This window comes from Bacillus rossius, chromosome 5 (genome assembly GCF_032445375.1).
Source record: "Bacillus rossius redtenbacheri isolate Brsri chromosome 5, Brsri_v3, whole genome shotgun sequence".
In the NCBI taxonomy this organism is placed as follows: Eukaryota; Metazoa; Arthropoda; class Insecta; order Phasmatodea; family Bacillidae; genus Bacillus; species Bacillus rossius.
This window is the reverse complement of record NC_086333.1, coordinates 66,721,264-66,746,128: the sequence shown is the minus strand read 5'-3', so window position 1 is coordinate 66,746,128 and position 24,865 is coordinate 66,721,264. Positions and strand designations below refer to the sequence as shown.

The 24,865-nt window shown below is 34.9% G+C and overlaps 1 protein-coding gene across 1 annotated transcript in view; it reads left to right on the top strand.

Annotated features, from left to right (window-relative positions):
* The first annotated feature begins 9,988 nt into the window (after nucleotides 1-9,988).
* Nucleotides 9,989-24,865, top strand: part of LOC134531930 (serine/threonine-protein kinase polo) — a 29,895-nt gene continuing 15,018 nt past the window's right edge. The window contains exons 1-6 of the mRNA XM_063367981.1: nucleotides 9,989-10,232; nucleotides 10,315-10,539; nucleotides 17,759-17,976; nucleotides 19,224-19,319; nucleotides 21,393-21,598; nucleotides 23,755-23,862. Of these exons, the coding sequence (XP_063224051.1) occupies nucleotides 10,137-10,232; nucleotides 10,315-10,539; nucleotides 17,759-17,976; nucleotides 19,224-19,319; nucleotides 21,393-21,598; nucleotides 23,755-23,862 (949 nt within the window). The 5' untranslated portion in view covers nucleotides 9,989-10,136. The remainder of the gene's footprint in view (nucleotides 10,233-10,314; nucleotides 10,540-17,758; nucleotides 17,977-19,223; nucleotides 19,320-21,392; nucleotides 21,599-23,754; nucleotides 23,863-24,865) is intronic.

Genomic DNA, 24,865 nt, shown 5'->3' with positions numbered 1-24,865 from the left:
ATTGCACTTCAAAGTTTATATAAAATCTTAGGGTTGTGCGAATGTTCGGTATACCGATACCGAAATCGAAATTTTGCTACTTTCATTTTCGATTTCGGTAAGAATTTCATCTGTCGAAGTTCGTTTTTAGCGAAATATTTCGAGCCAAACGAAAGTTCAATAGCTTACCGAAGTTCGTTTGTTCTAGTTGAAAAAGAAATCGTAATTTAATAAAAATGTACAGTAGAATACCGGTACAATAACGTACCTTATTATAAAGTATATTTCACTTAACGATTTTTTTTTAAGTCCCCGCCAAAAATCATATCTTCGCCATGCAACACGGTTTCAGTTTAAAGTATCATATTTTCACTATAATGTATAAATACTAGTAGCGTGGCATTACTACACCAAAATTTACTTAAACTGGTAAATAAATTTCCAGCTAAATGATTAATGTAGTAGAACAAAGATACACAAATACCACCGCAACGTATTTTCTAACCTCTAAATTCTCAAAACAAAGTTAACAAACAGTTGCGCGCACAACCATATATTATACCGTACGTAGTATGCGACGTGAGCAACACAACACCATTCGATACATCGAAAGACGGAGGTTTGAGAGAAGTATTAATTATTTAGACAAAAGTGTTACGCTACGCTAAAAATACTGTTTGATGTCTGTGCCGGGATTGTTTATTGTTATTGTTGAGTTTATTTTCAGGTTACGTTATTTAGACACCGCATTGTATTTGTGCTACAATATGAATGATCCTGGAGATAAAAAGAAACGAAAGCAATTCACGCTTAAGGAAAAAGTGGATATACTCAGAGAACTAGACAAGGGGAAAAAAGCAAGTTGCAGTTGCGAATACATATGGCATTGCGTCTCTCCTGTAGCTATTTTTTTATATATATTTTTTTCTCTTTGTAAAGATATGTATGCATGTTTCAGTACTAAGTACAAAAACTTGAGGTACCTGTAAGTACTTAGCACTGAGATTCTACTGTAATGTCTTTATATGATTTGCATATGTTATTACATTATTAGTAATAACAAGCAAATTATTAATTAGAAAAAAGATTTCCATTAAGATTAATTTACGTGGTGATGAAAAAAACTCACGTTAATGAAAATACGGTAAAATCATAATTTGAACAAACATGGCAGATAAAGTAAACAAAATTCAACCGTGATTACCGTAGGCCTAGGTATCAAAACAAAATCATGCAATATTTGAAAAATTACCTGATTCATTTGCTTTCAAACAGTAGTGTAGGTACTATATTCGTAAAACATACATTCCAGAACTGTTAGTACACATAAACAAAGAACGTACCTACTTTTATTCACGCACAGCCAAACAAAAACATTGTCGTCTGCTTTATTTAAATTTTACATACTCTGACTGGTATATAAAATCCTCATAATATACAGCCAATTAGACAAAAAGGTAAACAAGTCACTGCATGTAATGACCACTTGGCAGCAACCATTTGTTATGTTTTGTTTTGACCATGTCCCTTGCCTGGTTTACAGCTTATTGAGCTGGCCATGTGTGACAGTGGTGCAAGATGGCGGCCGTTCCGCAGTATTCACGTATTTTTTCATCAGTACCATGCACGAATAAATATATTATCATAGACTGCGACATTACGACTGTAAAGGAAATAGTCTGTGCGCTGAAAGATCTGGATTGATTCTTGAAATTTACGAGTGACATGGGGCTGTGTTGTGTGGTCTAGGGCGGATGTTGATTATATTAAATAGTAATATTTATATATACATCAAAAGGTACCAAAATGATTTATGTAATAGAATTTATTACTGAAGAGCAAATTTTGGGGCACTTTTTTTCTTTGTTAATTAAAAAATTTCGCTTAACTTTCGTTAAGAATATATTTATCTCATAGAAAAATTCATTTTCGTTTCACTTTCGCGAAACTTGATAAATTTTCTTTCACTTTCATTTCGTGTGGATAAAGTCACTTTCGCACATCCCTATAAAATCTAAACTGGAAATGTTAAATACAAGGCAGTTCATATACTATTGATATAAGTATTAGAATACATTATATGTTATACTAAATCAAAAATTATTTTTATACAATAGTTATTTCTGTTTCATTTATTAGAATTTTCCTGTAGTACTTCAATTAAAACAATCTTTTGACTTTTAAAAATTCAATTTAACAAAAAATGCTTCGAAACCACATTTTAAACACATTAATATGCATTGAAGGGTTTTAATATTATTTAATGTAAAATATGTCAGTTACAATTTTAAAGTAATGATACTAAATCATAATATACGTACACAAATGTATATACATATTGTTATAAAAGGGCATGTTTAAATGTTTAAGACAATGAGTTAGTTGATGACCACATATTAAAGGTAATCAAATCCTTCTTGTTGTCGGTATGACCCAAGAAGCTCTCAGCGTCCTAGTAATTCTTATGCTTATATTGTTTGTTTACTGATAAATAAGGCCAGTTCCATACATGCTGGAAATTAAAAAAAAATATACCGTGTTTTCTCGCATAATCGTCGCACATTTTATTCTAAAATCAAGTTTGAAAAGTAGGGGTGCGACGATTATGCGGAAAAATTTTTTTTGTTAGATAATGTTACTCATAAAAACATAACCCATTCATGGAAAGTACGTTTATTTAAACAGTGAAGTATAAAAGAGCACGCCAACAATTAAAATTAATAAGAAGTCATGTAACAAAAACCTTTTTTCAACTTTAAAAAGAAAAACAATATCTGTGATCCGAATGTGAGCCTGAACAAACGCGTAACCATCGTAGTACGCACCATGAAAGAGTGCGGGCCATCAGATTTAGTTACCTTGGCACTTGACAGAGCGCGCGTTGTATGCACTCGGCGAGATATTAATATTGGGTTACATTTGCGCGCTCTATACAGAAAGCAACATAACCAAACAGAGCGTGAGTTGCATGCACTCGGCGAGATATTGTTACTCCGCTACGTGTCCGCAATCTATACGGGAAGCAACATAACGAAACATTAATGATTGCAACGAGCGTTGGCTACAGTTTTGTACGCGGTACACCGCGGCGACGTAGACGAACAGATGAAGGTTATAACATTTAAAAAGTCTTTAAAATAAGATTCACACGCCAGACAACTTCGTATTTCCGTTATAAGTAAGAGGTAATGTCCGAATAAATATTAGATTTATATTTTAAAATACATTGTTTTATACGGAAAAAATACCCACACAAAGCACTCGGAATCTAATAGCAGGACCAAAAACATTATGCAACATTTACGCGAGAGTTTATTGCAATGATTACGCGAGTGCGACGATTATGCGATAAAAGAGGGTACTGGGTTGATGTGCGTCATGAATGTAACTGAGGAAAGCAAATACTTAGGTAGTGACTCGTGGAAAGAAAATGGAGAAACAAGCCTGTGTCATGAAACTGAAGGGATACTATAGAAACTACTGGAGCCTCGCGGACTGCCGCATAAGGACTCAGGCGACATCCCACATGTGTGTGCAGAGTGCTGGTGAGAAAATCGGCGAAGGTCATGTTTGGCCAACATTTAAACATTGAGGGCCAATTACAAGTATTTTAAAAACTAGCAAGCTCATTTGTTGCATCTTGTAAGGTATTTTTAGTATAAACAACAAACACCTCCCCCCATCACCCTCCCACCAGATTTTATGCAGTTTTGATAAGTGATAGAACATAAGTACCAAACACACTTAGCAATCAGTAACATCACGCTTTTATCTAAAGTCATTTTGTTGTGTATGTTAAAATTTAAAAATGTGACAAAAATATGTTACCTCATTTGATTTCACACATTTATCAATCGAGTAGCAGTTTTGCATTAGTATGGTGGCAACTGTCTAAGGAAAAAGAATGACCCTTAGATCATGGGTTTGGTTACTTTGGGACCAGAGGCAAAGTGTCCATGAAAACTGTGGAAGCAGTTCTCTTGAGTGCACAACAATAAAAATATTTCATTACCATGCTTTTATTAGCTTCACCTGTTTTGTATGTGTGTTTCGACCATGTAATAAAATCTTTCCGTTCAATTTTTACCCACTTTTCGACGTCTGAATGTGTTGAAATTTAGCATACATATAAAGAACCTCTGACAGTACAATATTTTGATGATTTAAGAGTGGGGGTCAGAGGGTCAACTAATTTCGAGCTATGGGTAATAACCATGATTTTTGTGTAACCCATACCATCTTACCATTCAACCTGTAACACGTGTGTTGGAGTGGCGTTGCCGCTGACGCACTCTCCTCGACCGGTTCCCCCACTACTACTCAATTTTTTTATTTTAGTTCATAACCTTACATCTTAATTGTTATCTCTTGTTCATTAAAAAATACTAATAAATCCCTATTTATACCTAATAAACAAGAATTTTCACTTCTGTCGTGTGTGGACTCCACACACACACAAACACACAAACAAACACACACACACACTCACTCTTTTTTAAATAAATTATTTCTGCAGAATAATTCTGCAAGAGGATTCTGACCCATAACCCCCATTCTTCCTGGCTAAGCTACTGAAATACTTAATTATGATAATAGAAGACTTTACCATTATCTAAATATTGAGTAGGAGTGTAATAGAATCCAATACCTGGTACATAATTAACAGACAGCTCATGGTAAAGAACTTGAAAGTAAAACAAGAACCTAACACAAAATTATGTACTCTTTACCTTAAATTTTATATTTCAGCTCAATTCTTCGATTTTTAGTGGCGGACATGTCGATCTAATCATCACTGAAAGATGGTCTATGATGTATTTCTGCAGAGATTGAATTTTTTTTTAGATTCTGGGCAGTGCAAGTGCAGCCAATTTTTCCTGGCCCTGGCTGTTCTGCAAGTGGTCTTTAATTCACTTTAAAGCTGAGAACTGTCTCTCAGTTGAAGCACTAGTAGCTGGTATTGTCATGATGAGCTTTGAAATGCTGTCATATACAGAGACTGTCAAATACAATTGAAGATCTGATACAGTACTTTTGTGCATGCCACTATCCGCGAATAAAAATTGCAACTCACTTCTTAAGATTGGTATATTAAAAAAAGCTTCAGTAGTTTTCCTTTATGAGATACAAAAGGTTCAAGGAAAATTTGCTATCCAACAATCTTAGGAATTTTAGCTTGGGTAACTGAGTTACATTAACACTATAATAACATTCACAATTTGATAACATTGTCTTTTGTTAATAACCTTCCTCTCTTTGGCTGAGGAGGAATCTACAAGATCTATTCCCCTCGAACAATCGGAATTTTCGTAAAACTCTGAAACTGTAACCCCTCAGCAAAGAAGTTTCACTTCCAAAGTTAATAATTCTACCAATGTTATAATCATGAAATATGCTTAGATAGCATCATTTTGTGCCTTGAAATCCGAATTTTCCCAGTCGGCTCCTCCTTATTGGGATAACTGGTGTCATTTCTTCCCCTCCTGTAAACTTCACGCCTCGTCAGTGCCGTGGACTGAGCTGGCCTCAGAGCAATGGTGACAATAGAAGATTCAAAGACTGATGGTTCTTGTGGGGATGTTTCGACACTTGGTGGCAAATAACCCCCTTCATGACACAGAGTTTTGCTAATATACAAGTAGTGGTGACCAGCAGAGCCTGTTTCGACGGAGGTGTTTGCACAAGAACTATGAGTCAGTGGAAAGATTCATCGCAGGGAAACAGCAGCTACACTACAGAACCATCTGGGGAGAGTTGTAGAGAAAGGCCAAGTGAATGTTGCTGTATGGTCTGTTTCAACCCAGCAGCGGACCCAGCTTCAAATATTCAGGGTGGTGACTTGTGAAAGGGAAGGGAAGGGAAGCGAAGCGATAACCAGTTCAACAGACAGTCTGACATTTTGTAAACTAATAGCCCCTTAAGCGATTTGACACATTTCTGATGTCTTAAAAAGTAATTTTTAATTATCTCCCATTAATTTTAATTGTGTGGAGTATTGAGGGAAGTAGGGGTGGGAGAAGTGATTGTTCCCATCACCCTACCCATTGGACTGGCCTGTTCCATTCCTGCCCCTTCTTTAGCATGAGACCATTAATGCAATGCTATAACCACTCACAATTTTACTCATACGTCCTGTGGTGTTAGCAGGAAAATACTCATTGCTACAAGTAGACGACTTGCTTGACCAAGATGGCCTTAATCTTGTTTAAAAAATTGAATGCAAGTAGGTAGTTAAATAAGAAATAAAGACATGAGAAACCATAGTTTAACTAAATCTTTTTTTTTATATATGCTATTACCAGCAAAAAAAAACAACTTATTGCAAAACTTATTCGAAGATCATAGAAACTACAGTCTAAGAAATAATTTCCAAGGCTATGTTATACTTTTTTGCACTTTTTGTAATTTAAAATAAAACAGTTTTTAAAAATATATGGGTTTTAGTGTAAAGTATGCTACCTATAGTGTGGCAAATTACACCTGATTGTAATCACATTAAATTGTTTTAGTATCAATGTGAAATAATCAAAGATTTTGACATTGTAGCTCCTATGATGCTTAGAAGCCTGATCCCAATCCTGTCAGTAGCAGTCCCACTAGCACAACGCACCCACTCTCCGCCCCACAAACGAGTCAAAAGTGCCCTGTGTGTTAATTGAAATTGTGCCCCAATGATGGTAAGTGAGCAACATGTTACAACACGAGAATATACAATAACAAATGTAACCAATTACAGACGAAGAATACCACATAAGCAGAGAGACAGTCTCCGATTTGACTCATGTTTTTAACTTAAATACAATTTAAATATTAGCCACTGCTTCACAGGACTTTTAAGTCTTGCTTAAATAATACTTAGTTTTTATAAGCAAATGTGGATACAGATTTTTTTTTCCACGGGGAAAGTTCTGAAATAAAATTTTTATTTTTTTTAAATTTGAACTAGTATATTTGAAAAAACTTAATTACACCGACACTAACACACTGGCATATGAGCCTAAAGTAGTAGCGTAGGCAACATGGCTTCTTACACAGTACCTACCATAATGTCTTCTCTGATAATTTAAAGGGGGAGGGGAGTGATTTATCAACCTCTGCCTCCATCCCTTCCACCTTGCATCCGCCACTGCTTATAAAAGAGATATTGTTAAGCGAAAAAATCTAATGATAGCATAAGTAAATACTTTTACTTTTTTGTGTATGTATCTGGCATGCGGGTGACACTCATCTTTGGGCAAACCCCCTACTGGCAGTCTATCACAGGCCAAAGCCAGGGGCAGACATTTCTGTTAAGTGGGGAAACGTTTGTATTTCTTAGTCATTATTCTGATAATATAATTCTCATCAAAACTTTTTTTTTATGAGTTTTTTCTCCTTTTATCCTGGATCATTTTTAAATGTAAATAATCATAGGCAGATTTAGGACACATGACTCCCCCCCCAGAAGGTTAAAATATAGGTACACTAGATAATACGACTTATGCAGAAATAAATTTGTATTATACTAGGTACTGACTTCCGATGCCTCCCCTTCCTTCCCCTTCCTCCAGAAGTCAATCCTGGATCTGCCCCATGTAGATGATAATCTAGCAGCATCAGTTTAGCTACCTACGCCAAACCACTACACCAAGAAGGCTCACGCCTACGTGACTGGTTGACTCCAGTGAGAAACGCTATTTAATAACTGCACCTATTCCACACAAAAAAAAATTTTAAACACTAAAATTAAATATCTAATTTCAATTCATGGTTCTGGATCACTGAGCCCGACTTCATAGTTAAATTCAAACATAGGTATGGCTCTGGCTGGCCGGTACAACAAACCCAACGAAACTGTCGGTAGGATGTTGACGCCACTCCCGCTGCCTGTTTAAGTTTTTAATTAAATATTAGCGTTGTAAAAGATCTCAGGGGTTTTAACGGGGGTTCGGCCTCGTGGCTGCAGGCAGGAGCGTGTCGTGGTTCGGAACCTACCTGGGCTGTTCAGGCCACCCAGGACGCCTTGTAAATGATTGGTAAACGAGTTACAGGACACTGCATTTTATTCAGTATTGATACACTTCTTGGTCCCGGTACTGGCCGCGTCCGTTGTCGGACCGCTGTGACACGCGTATCTCTGAACGTAAACGACGCGCGCGACCAGGATAGGTTGCAAAGTAATATCGACAAGCTGAAACGGTGAGTACACGTCCCTATGAAGGATTTGGCGGATAGTCGCGGAACTTATGTTGCTACGACTTAGGCTGACACGGAAACACGAAGAGAAATCCCTATGTTCAGGATTGTTTGCAATCTAGCCTGCGACGAAATATTAACGTCTCTAAAATTATGTAGATACGCCAGCTGGAGACGTACACGTCAAAGTCTCTTGAAATTGAAAGTTATTCAGTTAAATCACACGTTACACATTACACATTTAAGATGGTGAAAATTAAAAGGCGAAAGTTAGTCAGCAGCATACAACACTCGTTACAAAGAGCCTACGGTAATAACAATTAGCTGGCTGTGAAGCCGAAACTGCGTACCACTATACGCTGTCCTTAAACTGGACATGGAATTACGTAAAAAATGAGAAAACTCCCTGTCGGGATAAAAATTAATAAGTTACGAGTCGCACGATATATCGTGCGACTAGGGTGGGGTCGGCGCCGAGCTAGTTAAAGGATTTTAAAAGACTTACACTATTGCTGATATGGAGATGAAGCGCGAAAGTTGATGGCCCGACGTTCGCGGAGCACCCGACCCCTTCGAGCTCCCGACGGTAACAGCGCGAGACCGCCCTGCGGCCTCGCGCCTAACCACGTGGAACGCGGGAAAACCGACCCGGCCAGTTTTGGACTTAAAGACAAGTTACACAATATATGCTTATAAAACAATCAGACATAATTTCCCTTACATGAATCCCCTTTTAAATTGTTATTAATTTAGTTGTTTTAATTTGACAAAATAAGTATACAATTAATTAGGCGCATTGCCACACCCAGCCGGGCGCTGACGTCACTTTTGTGTTCGTCGCGGCGCACTTTCACACACTCCGCGGTCATCACGCTCGGGTGTGTTCGATGCACTTAGGAGCAAGTGTTGTTGTGGCATAACGACCTTTGCGGACCAGAGGGAGCACCGGCGGTTGGCGTCAATGTATAATGGTAAGGGCCATTTTCATGTTCGATGCGAAACTCACGTTACATACATTGCGTGTCTCATCAATGTATGTGTAATATAGACATGTTTTTTGATTCGACTGTATAATTTAGAAGACCTCTATAGTATAGTTGGATGCACACTGGCTTATGGTGCGAGGGGTTCTGTGTTCGAGTCCCGGGTAAGGCATGGGTGTTCTTCTATGTACGGTTATTTGATTGATGATACGATAATAAAAAGGCATCGACTAAGAAAATACATCTAGTGCTGGCTGTGGGCAAAAGCCATTAACCATTCTGCCTATTAAAAAAATATATATAATTTATATTTATCACACATTACATTAACGTAGAAATCAGCATACTATATTTTGTAAGGAGAGGTACAACAGCCAACTTATTGACTGACATTCAAGCCAACGAGCCTAGTGGGCTACGCTGAGGTTGCCAACTCACAATAGCAATTTTGGTTGGACACAGAGCTAGCCCGGGACCTGCTTGCCCCCCGGAAAATTCTTAACTTCAATTTTCTCAGTAATGCACCATGTTAACTCCAGATTTCTAACAAATAACTGCGGGTTATGGCAATTATGCATCTCATTTGTGAATAGAAAGTCACTAGCAGCATAACCTAGTACAGAAAAATGCTGAATGCGCTCAATGGGGTGACCACACCCCCAAATATGAATCCAAGATGTCGCCTTTGGTTTTCCAAATAATTTTTCAAGAAGTCCAATAAATTAATATTATATTACATTATATATATATATAATTTCGTTTAAAATATGCTTATTACAATTCTTAATAAAATAATAAATTAAAATTTTGTTATTCGACTGTAGCGCTAAAGTTTAGTTATGTTGAGTACTACCTTTTTTATTATTAGTATCATTGGATGTAGTTATTCAAAAAGTTGCTCAAAACGGTCTTGGATCTGAGCTGATTCTTTATTCGTAACGTCTTTTGCATTTAGTACATAAGTATTACAGATAATTTTATAAATATTTACCTGTAAACATGAGTTCTAGGGAAGAAGATAAGCAATATATCCCAGATGTAATTTCAGATAACACTACTGGAATATCTTACAGAAAAGGACGGTTTTTTGGGAAGGTAAGCAATAGTAGAATTGGTTGTTGTTTTGAAGTCAACATTATGTCAAATGCCTTGTCACATTTATGTTTTTTTATTCCAGGGTGGATTTGCAAAATGTTACGAGATAACCGATCTGAACACAAAACATGTTTATGCTGGGAAAATTGTTTCAAAGAAACTTATGTTGAAACACAACCAGCGAGAAAAAATTACCCAAGAAATCACCATTCATAAAAGCTTGAATAATAAACATGTTGTTGGATTCCATAGCTTTTTTGAAGACAGCCTCAATGTGTACATTGTCTTGGAATTGTGTAGGAAAAGGGTATGTATTTGATTGTTACCTAATGTTAATCATATGAAACAGTTTCTTGTTTACGTTTGGGTTATCTGACTCAAATCAATTAAATACTGTCATTTTACGGTTTAGGCTCTGCTACAATGGACAGTGCTGCTCCCAATACTGAGGCTGTTTTGAAATTTAAGTACATAGAAATGTACTTGTAACCCTACATACTTCACTTGTCCTTAGCCAGGTTTCTAAATTACTCGAATGAAATGACTCATAAAAGAAAAACTCAAGTCAATGTAAGAAAATCACAGTCATTTATAAAGCATTCAAGTCGCAAGACAACAACCCTACAACTAGGAATTGCCAAACAGTTTAAAATGAATTCCTTCTTCGGTCTTCTTTTGTTCATTCATGATTATCATGAAAACAGATAAAAATGTCAAAGACCTGATTTAAAAGTTCTCATCTTTCACTGTGTGGAAGTTTAATAAGTAAATAACGTGTTCATTATAGAAACAATATTAGGGGTCTGTGTGTTTTAAAAGTTTTCGGAACACTTCACTTCAAATATGGAGGGCAATAATGCGAGCCGAATCTCAAGAAGTTGAAAGCTAGGCGATACTCGTGTTGCATAGTTTATAAAATAATATTTTAAGACTTAATTGTGTTTCTTGCATTATTGTGTTAATATTTGAAAGTAGTGTGGATGGTTGGTTAGGTTAGCTACATTGAAAATACAGTAAAATTGTTTAAACCATTGTTTAGAAATTACCAACATAAAATGAATCTAACTTAACTTTACCAACTGTCCTTACTATCTGAAAGTATTTTTAATCCAGCTAACCAACTAACACAATTTGAAAGCATATCTAATGTAGGTAACATAACCTAACCATCTATGCAAACTTTAAGGTTATTTTTAATGTATTTAACATAACCACTCTTTAAAATGCTGTAATACGTATGTCTTGTTTTATTTTGAAAGTGACAATTATTAGATCTAAAATATGCCTAATATTTGTTTTCTAAATTTTTATATAAAATGATAAAGTTCACTTTAAAGCTGCCATCCCTATGAGCATCCATTGTATGATTTATAGGGATGCAACATTCATTTGCTAGCCTTTACTAGTTTTGAAGTTAACTTTTAATCTCAAGTGAAGGGAAAAATCCTGTTCGAAATTTTCCTGTAAAAACTCTATAATTACAGTGAACAAAAATGTAGTTACCTAATCCAGTCCTATTAAAAAGTTTGACTAATATAAAATACTATTGGAAAATCACCCTAAATGCTGAAGGGGATTAAGCTGTGGTCAAAACATTTGCAGATATTGCCTTGTTGGTGTTCTTGTTTGCTAATACAAATTAGAATTCTTGTTGGGAGTTTGAAGTTGTAGAGTTCAGTGGGTAAATATTTACTTGGGCGGTATTTCCGAAAAAAAATGTTAAAAATCCGAAAATACCTTTATTTTATGCTCTTCAACTTCCTCTTTTCATTAAAATTGGCGGAGATTAGAAATTCCAAATACTTTAGGAGATATCAAATTTTTAAATTTCAGCACAAAAACAACGCATTCCTGTGGCGTGCGTGCACCATTGTTTCTAGTTTACGTACGAGAATCTATTTTTTTATTGGATAATGATGTCACGTGATTGTTCGTGATAGGCCAGAATTCAAATGAACTAATACGTGATTATTTAGTTCAATTATTGTTTAAAACAGTGTTTAATTACCGCCTCCAACTTAGGTGAGTTTTTAACGTTTCTAATTTTAAAGTCTTATTTGTTATTTTGATATTGTTGCGCAAGTAATAAGTAACAAAAAAATTTACGTGAGTTGTTACTGTACATCCTTTGTTACGGGTTTGTTAGGTAAGGTCAGTTACATTATAAATAATTTAAAACTAAAGAATAATTAAAATTAATTCACATTATTTTTAATATCACCTTAGTTTTTAAGTATTTATAATGTAACTGACCTGACCTAATCGACCATTTTAGTTTACTGTTCACCCTCTGTCCGGGTTTGTTTGGTCAGGTCAGTTACATTATAAATATTTTAAAACTAAACAGCCATTAAAATTAATTCACAAAATAATTTTTAATGTCGGCTTAGTTTGAAAGTATTAATAATGTAACTGACCTGACCTAATCAACCATTTTATTAACTACGCATTCACGATTCACGTATTCACGAACACACGGCAAAATAACAAAAATGGCGCCGCTCGAATGGTTCCACAGGTCTTGTATTGCAAAATTAAAAAATTCGATATCTCCTAAAGTATTTGGAATTTCTTATCTCCGCCGCTTTTAATGAAAAGAGGAAGTTGAAGAGCATATGATAAAGGTATTTTCGGATTTTTAACATTTTTTTTTGCAAATACCGCTCAACTACATATGATGAAATTTAAAAATTCGATATCTCCTAAAGTATTTGGAATTTCTTACTTCCGCCACTTTTAATGAAAAGAGGAAGTTGAAGAGCATTAAATAAAGGTATTTTCGGATTTTTAACATTTTTTTTCGGAAATACCGCCCAAGTAAATATTTACCTAAATTTAAGTTAAGAATGGGAAAGAATCCCTAAATATGGTATGATATAGTCCACTAATCACAGTTTTGACACTGCTACATCTAAGTGGTTTGTGCCCACTGAGATTGCTCCCACTCCAGGTGTGTAAATGGCACACATTTTTAAAACCATTGGGAACTCAAATTCTGTCCTCCTACCTGGGCACATACATGATGTGCAGAGCTTTAGAAAAACAATGTTTTTTGAAAACTGATAAGACTTGTTGGGTGTATTTTAAGAAATCAAAGTTTTGGCTAAGTTAGCTACATAGGAAGAACCTGGAGGTAGATAAATGCTAGAGAAATAAATAACAGCAGAGACAGGGTTGGCTGATTTAAACCACAAAAGTTTAAACCACTTTAAACAATGGTTTAAATCAAGTTTTTTTAATTGTTTTTTTTCTTCAATGTATTTTAGGATAAAATACCTTTATAAATTTTAATGAAAGGTCTAATTACACTCTAATAACAGTAGTTTGCTCATTAATATTTATTGTGATAAAGTAACAAATATTTATATACTAATCAAGATCTTATCTTTTAAATTATTGGACGAAGTTGTAAATTATACCCTGCTAAATGCTCCTTTAAAATTAAATTATTTGGTAAATTGTAATCAAAAGTGTAAAAAAAAGAGGAAATCAATAAACTAATTATTTAAAAAAAGGAATCCTATTTTGTGGGAAATCCTTGACTACCTACTGTAAATCCTCTTTCTGAGGGAAACACCCATTCTATGGTTAAGTCCCAGTCAGATATGCAGAATTGCTTGACTTCAGTCCTTTGATGTTATAACTTTTCTGGTTCAATATGGGTGGTGGAAAGTGGGATGTTGTATGGCTTTCATTTGAACATACTGAGAACCAAAATAACTAATGTAATAAAAAAACCTGGTTTAAAACAAAACAAAAAAGTTTTAACAAAAAAAACAGGTTTTTTTTTTCCAACCCTGAGCAGAAATAAGATGTGCAACTTTTATGCAGATAGAAGAAGGGATTAAGTGCAACTTAAAAGTCATGGAGAGGTATACCAAATGAGTCTGCTGACTGATTAAATTATATAATTACAGTAGAACTCTAATCATCTGTATTCCAGCTATCCGGATTGCCAATTATCTGGTTCTCTTGGAGAGAGAAAAAACATTTTTTTTAACGAGTTATGTAGTTTCGTTAGACAGTTATTAGTTACATACGGACAGTTGTGTGTACTTTGTTGGGCTCTTCTTATAGTGAGTGTACTGCAGCGGCTACTGCATATGCAGACGATGAGTTGTCAGTCTGTCTGTCTGTCGATCAGTCAGTCAGTCAGTGTCCTTCACCCAAGCTGATATGTCACTATTCATTCCGTCTTCCGTGTACATTTTTTTTTGTGTGCATTATGTCATCTAAAAGAAAACGTGTTGTGTTATCTTGGGCAGAACAAAATATAAATCCTTGAACAAGGGTAAAGGAAAGATTGGCAAGCAGTTAGCTGAGGAGTTTGGAACTGAAACATCTACAATTTCGGACTCAAAAAAAAAGTCTTCAATCTTAAATATAGCCTCCCCTTCAAATTGAAGATGGTAGTTTGCCTAGAAAAGCAATAAAAAGAGCAGAAAATAAAATTTTTGAAGAGGCTGTATTCAAGAGCAGCAGCAAGCATTGGGCAACCCTCTTTCAGGATTTATTATTTTTGAAAAAACAAAACTGTTTGCCGGGAAAATTAACACCTTAAACAAATAATGGGTGGCTATGGAACTTAAAGGCAAGACACAGTATTCTAGAGTTAGCTTTAAGTGGCAAGAAAATTTCAGCTGACACTAAAGCAGCAGAAAAATTATTTGAAAGATTCAAAAGTGATGCAGGGTTGTATGACCCAGTGTTTGTGTATAATGCAGATGAGACTGGCCTTATTTAGAAGGCTTTGTCTAAATCCAATCTAACTTCTAAAAGGGAAAGTATTGCACCTGACCATAAAGTTAGCAAAGACCATGTTACTGTGCTGAGTTTTGCAAACTCTACTGGAAATCACAAAATTCCTCTTTTAGTAGGAACATAAAAAAGCCTCCAGGCTTTTAAAAATTTAAACTTACTTTTACAATAATAACCAAAGGCCTGGATGACAGCTGCTTTGTTTACAGAATGGTATGATTCAATTTTTCATACCTATCAGAAGGTTATAAGAAGAGAAGGCAGTAAGGTTATGTTGATTCTGGATAATGCACCCACCCACCCCACAGAAAGCCTTCTTGAAAGAGAAAAGTGATGTTTTGAAACCCTTTTCCTGCCGCCAAACGTTACCAGTTTGCTGCAGCCAACGGACCAATTGGTTATTGAAACTATGAAGCTACGCTAAAAAATATACTGTTGAGGAAGCTTCTGATAGAAGACGAAAATGAAGAGGGCATTGTGGCTCATTATCAAAGAATTGATTTAAAAGATTGCTCTTATATGGTGGCGGAAGCATGGAATTTGGTGAAAACACGCACATAAAAGAGCTTGGAACAAACTGAAAGGCATTTCAACTACATTTCAAGTACAGAAAAAGAAAAAAACAAATTTGAAATTGAAGATAAAGAAAGAGAAGTAGAAGAGGATGAGGACATTGTGTCGCTTGGGAAAATAGAGATATTTTCTTAAACAATCCTGGTTGCTCCGAATGCAGTGCAGAAGATGTAAGCTGGAGTTCTGCTATACTTGCAGATAGTTTTATTGCCATCTTTACTAGGTTTGTGGGGGGCAGTGTTAAAGCTACAGTACACTATTGCCACTATTCCCAATAGGGTTATTTAACAACTTTTCATAACATCAATGAATACATTTTTTTATGCTTCATCAACATCAAGTTCATTAGAGGAGATGAAGGGATAAAACAGCAAGGTGAATCAGCAGCGAAAAGTTTAATTCAGTGGAACCCTGTTTTAATGTTTCCTTTCTAATATGCAATAAATAAAAAAAGTTTTAAAATCCAAATTATTCCCACACTTATCCCATCTGTGAAGTTGAACATGTTAAAAGGTTTACTTTACACTTTGCATATGTTTTTTTTTACAATCACTGCTATACCATAGGTACAGATTGTTCAAATAACAATTGTGTGAAAAAACAAGAGCGTGTGTCAGAACACTGTCGCTACACGTTAGTGCTGGCTAATGCTGTGTATTCAATATATTGAAGGTACTTAACATTCGTATTTATGTGTCTGTTGGCAATCTTGTCTTGGAAAAAAAATAAATCCTTTCGTTCCTTACTATTCTAGCGTGTTTTAAGATGTATGTACGTAGTTCTACAATATTTTATTTGTCAACTATTCCGTGATGGCAAAACAAAAAATTTTCTGTTTTAATAAAGAGTTTAATTTATTTAATTCTTAGGTAGGAATCCCAAAATTCTACATTTTCAAGAGGCAAAGGAATTGGAAATATGCTTTCCCACTCTAAATGTCTTTGTCACAAATCTTGAGAGAATTGTACAGAAATGTGGTTGTGTGTCTTTAAAGAAATATAAAATAGAAACTGGAAGCATGACAAAGTTGAAAAATTGTTGCCTTGCTTAAGGAAATTCAAGCAAGTGTACCCATAAGTGGTTTTTACTTTTAATTTGTTTGCATATATTGATGAGTATTGTTAAAAAGTTAGATATTTTCTGCTTGTGATGTTTTTTCTGTACGCCCCGTTGAAAAACATAAGGGTTCTCCCTTAATCAGTGATAGGCGTTAGAAGGGAAAAGGGTGGTTAGTTTGTTTTCCACTTGCGGGACATCAGGGGAAGGAGATGGATGATCTAACCACTGATCGACCATGGTCTCCGGGCTGACAGATGTTTTGTCAGGTGGTTGAGTGGTCGCATTATTTGCCTCCCACCAAGGTAATTAAGTTTGATTCCTGGCAGGGTAGAACTCTTTGATTTTTCGCAAGTGGGAAACATAGGTGTTCCTCCGAGTCATTTGGTTTTAGCTCTTGATGCACCTATTTTTTCCTTGCGCATTAATTCCATCAATGCTCCACACTCATCGCAGGTCCGAAATAGGGAAAGTCTGGAAAACAAAGAAATCTCACTGAATGGAAAATTCATCTTCTAAACCAGGGAAATTAACATAATACTTATTAATTTCTAAACATCATCATTGAATTTAGTGGTTTGATATTGCAGACTGGTGGCATTGGTTGCATATTACTGATGGCAATGATAACATTGCAAATTGTGTGTTGCGCTGGAAAAGATTGTATTGTCGGTTTGATGTGTTACGTGTTTTGATAAGTATTTTTAGCCTAATCCTAATGTATTTGTTCTGCAAGATTTATTGATGAGACCAGGAATATTTTTTGAACAAGAGCATTGTAACAAGGGGGCGGTCATGTCTGCATGATTGCATGCTAACTGCGTGAAGCCATTTTTTTGCCTTCAGCTGATCGTTGCTCCATATTGGTTAAATGCCCAAAAAATTGGTTGAAAGTGTTTGCAGTGTGGAAACAGTTGAAATTACTTTCTTTTGTGACTGTTTTTAACGACGGAGATTCTAATTCATTTCTACCAACCGTCCGCAATGTTTTGGGGTGTATTCAATATGGCGATGGGGAGAGGTTAAAAAGTGACTTGACCTGCCGTCTGCTGGCAATTCCCGACTCCCTGGTTGTAACCCGGTGCTGCCACACCTCACCGTGTGCGACGACCCTGGTAACGCTGTGTGGGTTGTGGCAGAGCATGATGGAGCTCCACAAGCGCCGCAAGGCCCTGACGGAGCCGGAGGTGCGCTACTACATGCAGCAGATCCTGGAGGGGGTGGCCTACCTGCACAAGGAGCGCATCATCCACCGCGACCTGAAGCTCGGCAACCTGTTCCTCGACGACAGCCTGCAGGTGAAGATCGGGGACTTCGGCCTGGCCGCCAAGATCGAGTTCGACGGAGAGAGAAAAAGGTGCGGAACCAGGGTGCCTTTTCCCGTGACGTAGGGGGTTTACTTTTACTGCACGAACTGACCTGGTCCTGCTTCCGTAAAACTTGCTGCGAGGTTGACAAGAATTTTTATATTGCCGGCGAAATCTCCGAGCATAATTGAAGGGCAGATACAAAATACATGTTTTAAAGTCCAATTCCACATTGTGCAAAAAATTAACAAAGAAATGGAAGTTTATGAAATCATTTTAGTGATATGAGTCTGACTAAATTGTTAGCTGAAGTCCAGATGTAGTTGAAAATTTCCACTCAAATCAATAACTGCATGTGTCTCTTCACATTCAAGGATGTTCAATTATAATTTAGTTGAATATTATCTTTTTAATTGTGTGTGTGCATGTGTGTATATATGTGCATGTGTGTATATATGTGCATGTGTGTACATATAAACTGGTTCCTAGATTTTGTGCCATGCTCATAAAGCTTCAGAGATTTTGTAGAGGCATGGTGTATATGGTGGAAAAAAACTTTTGCGTGTGACATGGTCAGTCACATCAGTGGGTTCTGTGCGTAGCAACTTCAAAAGATGATTAGGCTTTTGGCCCAGGGGCTGGTATGGTCGTATGAATCTATGGCCATGGTGTGTGAACTGGTGTTGTATTAGTCAAGATGATTGATTCTGCAGTGATAAGCCAATCTGAAAGTTCCATCCAAATTTATACATTGTCCTGTGGTACATGATGTTTGCTGTTTTAATTTAGTAAGTCAAAAGATTCTGAACGTAACGAATACTTGTGATATTACAATGAATTATGGTTAAGTTGAGTACGAAAGAAAAAATTTACACAAGACGTGAAATAATTTGTTTTGTGTTGTTCAAGTTATTGTTATGTCAAGGATCTTTCTACGTACTCATAATGCCATCAGGATCAAAGGATGAACTTGTATATGTGTTACGGAACAATCATTGCATTCTGCAGTGTGGGGGTGAAGTGAGGAAATTTTCCACAAGTGAAAAATTTCTAATAGGCATATCATAATAGAACTAGGCTCGTTAACCAGAATTTCTAACCACTGAGCACATGGGTCTGCCATTTTCTGAAGAAAATGTGGGAGAATCATTGGGGTTATAACTTCAATTTTACAGTTTTTAACTTACTTATAAAGTGTTCAGTAGTTTTTGTAAAGAATTTAATTTTTTCTTAAAATTAATACTTGTTTATACATTTAATGTAGGTTTATTCCATAACAGTTAATTATTGTTTTCAGGACTTTGTGTGGCACTCCCAATTACATAGCTCCAGAAATCCTGAGCAAAAAGGGACACAGCTTTGAAGTTGATGTTTGGTCGATCGGATGCATATTGTAAGTATCTGTTTTAAGTATTTTCTTTTTCATAATATATGTTTGTTTTTTCAAATTACCTGTTATTAATTTTTAATTTGTAATTAAGGTGGACAAAGCATCGAAAATATAGTCATTTATTTTCTTAGGTAATCAGTGTCATTTTTTGTATTCCACTTTTTTTAGAGCCCAATTTTTACAATATTTTAATGTGATAATAATGAGGGGGGGGGGGAATTAATGAATAAATGGTTTACATGTTGGTGTGTTTAAAGGTATCATTTGTTTGCAATGTTAATGAATGGTGAAAGATTTATTACTAAATTGCAACTCTTCATGGCCTTGCACACAGGACATGAAATATGATCACATAAAAAAAAAAAGCTACTCGTTCGGAACATATAATTTATGTTAAAATACATTTTATTAGGTATTCTTTCATTACCACGTCAAAACAAAAAACAACCGCCACGACATGATGTCCATAGATGGTACAGTACATGTTAGCGAATCTTAGGTAAGAGAATTAGGAACTGAAAGATGCTATTTTGGTTTCTACTGTTATTAAGCTATAAGAGTTTTCTAATTTTGATCAAAATTAAGCTCTGTTAAAGTAAAGTATTTAATTCATTTTTTTGGGAAAAAGACAACTTTGATAGGAACACACAGATGCCATATGAGTTTCAATAGGTCTATACTAAAACTATTTAGCATAGTTTAATATTGGATATTTGATTTTGTTTTAGCATTATACATAACTTAATGGTGTGCCTGAAGTTAATAGTGACTTGTTACAAATGACTATGACTGATAATACTGTCAATAAGTAATATTTTATTGCTTCTGATAGTTACATGTTAATTTTTTTCTGTGTCATATTTTATTTAGAGGTTATATTTAAAATATTTCACTTAATACATCCTGTGCAAATGCAGTGGAGGTATCAAGTGAAAATTTTAGAAATAGCCAAAATAAAAGTAATAACAACAAAGCAAAAAAAAAATTCTGAAAGACAGAGTTTTAATGTAAGTGTAGGCTACACATCCTCTGCTGTTAGATCATGTCTATTAAATTGGTATTTTTAAAGACGAATGTTAGTAATTATTAAATATCTACTGGACAACTACGAGTGAACAAGAGAATGTTTACCTAACAAATAAGTTATGTACAGAGTTTAAATTAGCTTGATTTAATTTTGGATGTAATAATAAAATATGGTATTCACCAACAAATTTATAAAAAAATATGTTTTGATTGTTATTTATAAAGTCTGGCACGCAATTATAAATGCTTGTTGCAGTATCAGGTATAGGTGGTGGTATCAGGAAATGGTGTATTGCAACAGTCTTAGTCTTTTTATCACTCTTTACTTTGGCAACCGGATTAGACTGGCAGAAGGTTGGGCTTTCTTTTGCCGAGTGACGTGACTACGTAGCTATGTTGAAGTAAAATGTTTCAGCAGGAATTTCAAATCAAAGTTTTTATTTTGCAAAAATAATTTTTTGCAAGATTAAATAAAAATTTTCTTGCAACATTTTGTTGTAAACAGCTACTGTAAAGACGTCAAAACAAAAAGTTACTTCAACAGTTTGCTCTAGTATTTAATTTAATCTTTTTTTTTTATCAACTCAGTGCATGTTTGTTCAGTTACAAAAAGAAGGGCTTAGCTAAAAATTTTGAATATTTTTCCTTTGGATTTGGCTTTGAAATTAAATATTCAGCTTAGCCCAGTCCTACTGGCAATACCAATCTGTGATTATCTTTGTTTTTTAACATGTATTTATTAGTTTCTTTTGTAACTAACAAACTATGCAAACAAATCTTGGAAGTCGATTTTAACCTACTTTTAATTGTTGTATTGATTTTAAACTTTGCAAGTGTATGTAATCTGGATGACAATACAATAATTTGGTACTATCGAACTGATCTGACGTTGGAGCCAGGAGGTGGAACTCTGTAACTTTTTAGTGTGTAAATTTTAAGCTTTTTTTTCCTTCAAACTATAATAATTTGTATTTACAGATTGGCAGCATTGTAATTGTTTTTAAAAAAATTATAATGGTTGTGTGTATTTATTGTGTATGATTTTTATAGGTTCACTTTGCTTGTGGGAAAACCCCCGTTTGAAACAAGCTCGTTGAAAGAGACGTACAACCGCATCAAGAAGTGTGACTACTCGATTCCCCCCAGCTGCAAGATATCTGCACCTGCGTTCAGGATGATTCAGAGCACATTGCAGATAGACCCGCGTCTCCGGCCGACTGTTCATCAGCTTCTCAACCACGAGTTCCTCACGACTGGTCAGTATTCTTCCACCACTGGTTGGCGACCCCCTACCAAAGAGGCGAGGCTGTGTTTCAATTAGGGTCCTTCTGAGCCGTCACTCTCATGTGGCAAGGTACCCATTTGCCAGGATGGTTGTTACTATGCGTGCCCAATGTTTTTCGATTTTTTTGCATGATGTTGCTGTTGATTCAAGTTAGAGCCCATTAAAATTAGTTTAATTTGCTTCTGTGATATGCAATCTTTAACATTCAATTACAATTCTAAATGTGAGTTTCGGAGGTATTGAAGAAACAGTTTGGCCGGTAGATAGTTTTAAAATAACTGGCTAACTTGCCATTAACAGTGTGTTTACAAGTCACAAAAGTCACCAAGTCCCAAAAAAACAGTCAAAGTGTTGACTAAATATGACTCTTATTCATTATTCAATGTGGCTGTTGCTGAAACAGATAACGGTTGAATTAATAATACTGTTATACGGCATGATGGTTGCCTGATTAGTCCATTTTACTGGCACTTGTAAAAGACCAATAATTTACTCCTGATGTCACCGCAGAGAGAAATAAAACTGACGATAATACAGTGGATCACTCTAATGATGCAATCGGAAGAGCCTGCAATCAAGCAAGTGTAATAAACTGCTGCTAATCAAGGATGATATTCATATTTATCACCAGTATGTAAGAGGTCTTCTGACCAAAACAACCTCTTTTTCCAAAAACGTAATTTCGAATAATTATTCTATTGTATGTTTAACTAATAAATTGTCGCTTAATATTCATCATTTAAACTCCCACTATTTTCCAAAGAAGTATCTTGTATTTCCCAGAGATAGAGATTATGATAATACCTTAAATTATATGTTTATTTTAACAGTTTTTTTGTGTAATTGTGTGTTTTGTACTCTACATATTTTATGTATGGGTCATTCTGTTGATGGTCTTCAGCTGTTGGATGGTACATACAACTAAATAAATAGATTTTGTAATAATTGAAGTATTTGTGTGAAGAGAGATTTAGGCCAGCTATGGGGATGGTGGATGCTACATTTTCTTTATTTTTAATAATTGCAAATTGGTAAATAATTAAAAACATTTAGTCAGGAAAATTTGAAATTTCGATTAAGAGAATTTTATTACTGATTTGTGTAGACACCCTGTTTAAGTTGATTATCATATTAGTATATCTCAAATTTGAAAGTAGCATTTTAATCAGTACATTCTCACCAGTTTCTTTTAACAGCATTGTCATTTTTTTTTTAAATGCTAAAATAAATTATTTTCGATAGTGTGTTTTATTTATAACATTAAGTCGAAACAAGAAGTGAATGTGGTGTTATTTGTCTTTTTTATGGCATGCCTATAATTATAATCTATATCTATACTAATATAATAAAGCTGAAGAGTTTGTTTGTTTGAACGTGCTAATTTCTGGAACTACCCGTTAGATTTGAAATATTTTTCACAAACTTTTGACTAGTTAAGTTTCTGGATATGTAGGACAACATAAAATGGCACAGTGAAAATTTTTATTTTTGGTATTGAATTTTTGCAGGGTACTGTGCTTTAATAGCCTGGACAAGATTTGATCAAATCAATTAAATGAATTAAATCCATTTTAGGTGTTATTTATTTCGAAAGAAAGTAAGTTAGTTGATTGTGTTTTTAAACATTAAGCACAAAATTCTATTATAAATAAATATCTTAAAATAAAATCTCAAAGTGTTAATTCTGGAAATGGGACAGCACAGTGGACTGTTTTTATGCCAGTTTGGAAACTTTTATGATAAAAATAACTATTTTTTATACCATTGTAACCATGACTGCACTAAAAAGGAATATTTTTATTCCTGCATTCTGAGATATTTTAATTTATGATACAGCAATACTTGCTGGAAAAGGTGGTATGGACAGCTATTTATGTGTTTACAGAGAATCCCCCATATGAAACAATCCCAAGTCGAATGGTGCATAAATTAAGTTTAACGGATGTAACTTGCATGTTAGTAAATATGTTGTGGGATGTTCTGTAAGAAAAATTTCTGATTCAGATTGGGTACGAACCGTAGTGTTAGTTGAGAGTTTCTAAAATTCTTGGTTGTGTGTTAGCCATATTGGCTTTTGTTTTTTCTCAGTGTTGTTATTATTTTTTTTTTTTTTCTGTTTTCCCCCAGGTCTGATACCACCTGAACTGCCTGTCTCCAGTCTGACTGTGGCTCCTCGCTTTGACAGCTACGACAAGAATCCGAGGAAGCCACTTCTGGAAGTCAACGGAAACAGTTGTAAGTTGCTGTCATTGTTTGTTTACTTTCATCTCTATTGTGTTTCATTCAGTTTTGGTTTCTGAGTTTTTGCTTGTTTGATAAAATAGCCAAAGGAATACTAAGTAAAGGAAAGTTCCTATGAATTGGAGCGCCGTATGTATGTAAACAGTAAAACCACTCTAACCAATTTCTGAACGTTATGAAAAATCTACCCTTATTATTATGTAGAATTTTCTGTAAAGCACACTTCAAGCAGTGGTTTATTGTTATCTATGTTGCATGATAGGGCTGTGGAAGTTTCCAGCAAAAATGTTGATAACCGCACAATAAAGGGCAAATATTTTTTAAAGCATGAAATGGCTTGTCTAAATTACTGCGTTCAAATCAATTTTTTTGGTTAAATGCGGTTAACACCTTTTCACATATACCTTACCCCTTTAGGGGATGTTATATAGTCAGACCTCAATAATACAAAACTGAAGGGACCATCAGTTTGTCACTTTGCAATAACTAGGATTGTATTAGCCAAATTATTACAAAATTAATCAATTACATTTTATAATTTATAAATCCAATAAAGTTAAAAAAAAAATCACACCTTAAAGTAAACTAGAATTTTCTCCAAGGAAACTTGCATACAATTTGATACAGCACCAAATGTGCTTTTTTTTATTGATTGTAAAATTAAATTTTAGGATGACTACACCTGTGGCTCAGGAAAAATTTTTTACTGTACTACTTTTTAAAGGTTTTCAGACAGAAGAATGAAGAAAACGTTAAGAAATTACTTGAAAAAAAAAAGGTATCATTGTTATAAAAATATGTAATTTCTAAGCTTTTTACTCCAACCTACACTGATCCAAAGCATTGGCAGTAGTATGATTTTAGTTGAAACTTCAAATTGTTTCTTTAATTTATTCTGGGATAGTTGTATTAACATTTATTTACTACATGTAATTGTTTACCCGTGGGGGAAAAAACGTATTACATAATAACCATACTTATTTTTCTATTAAACAAA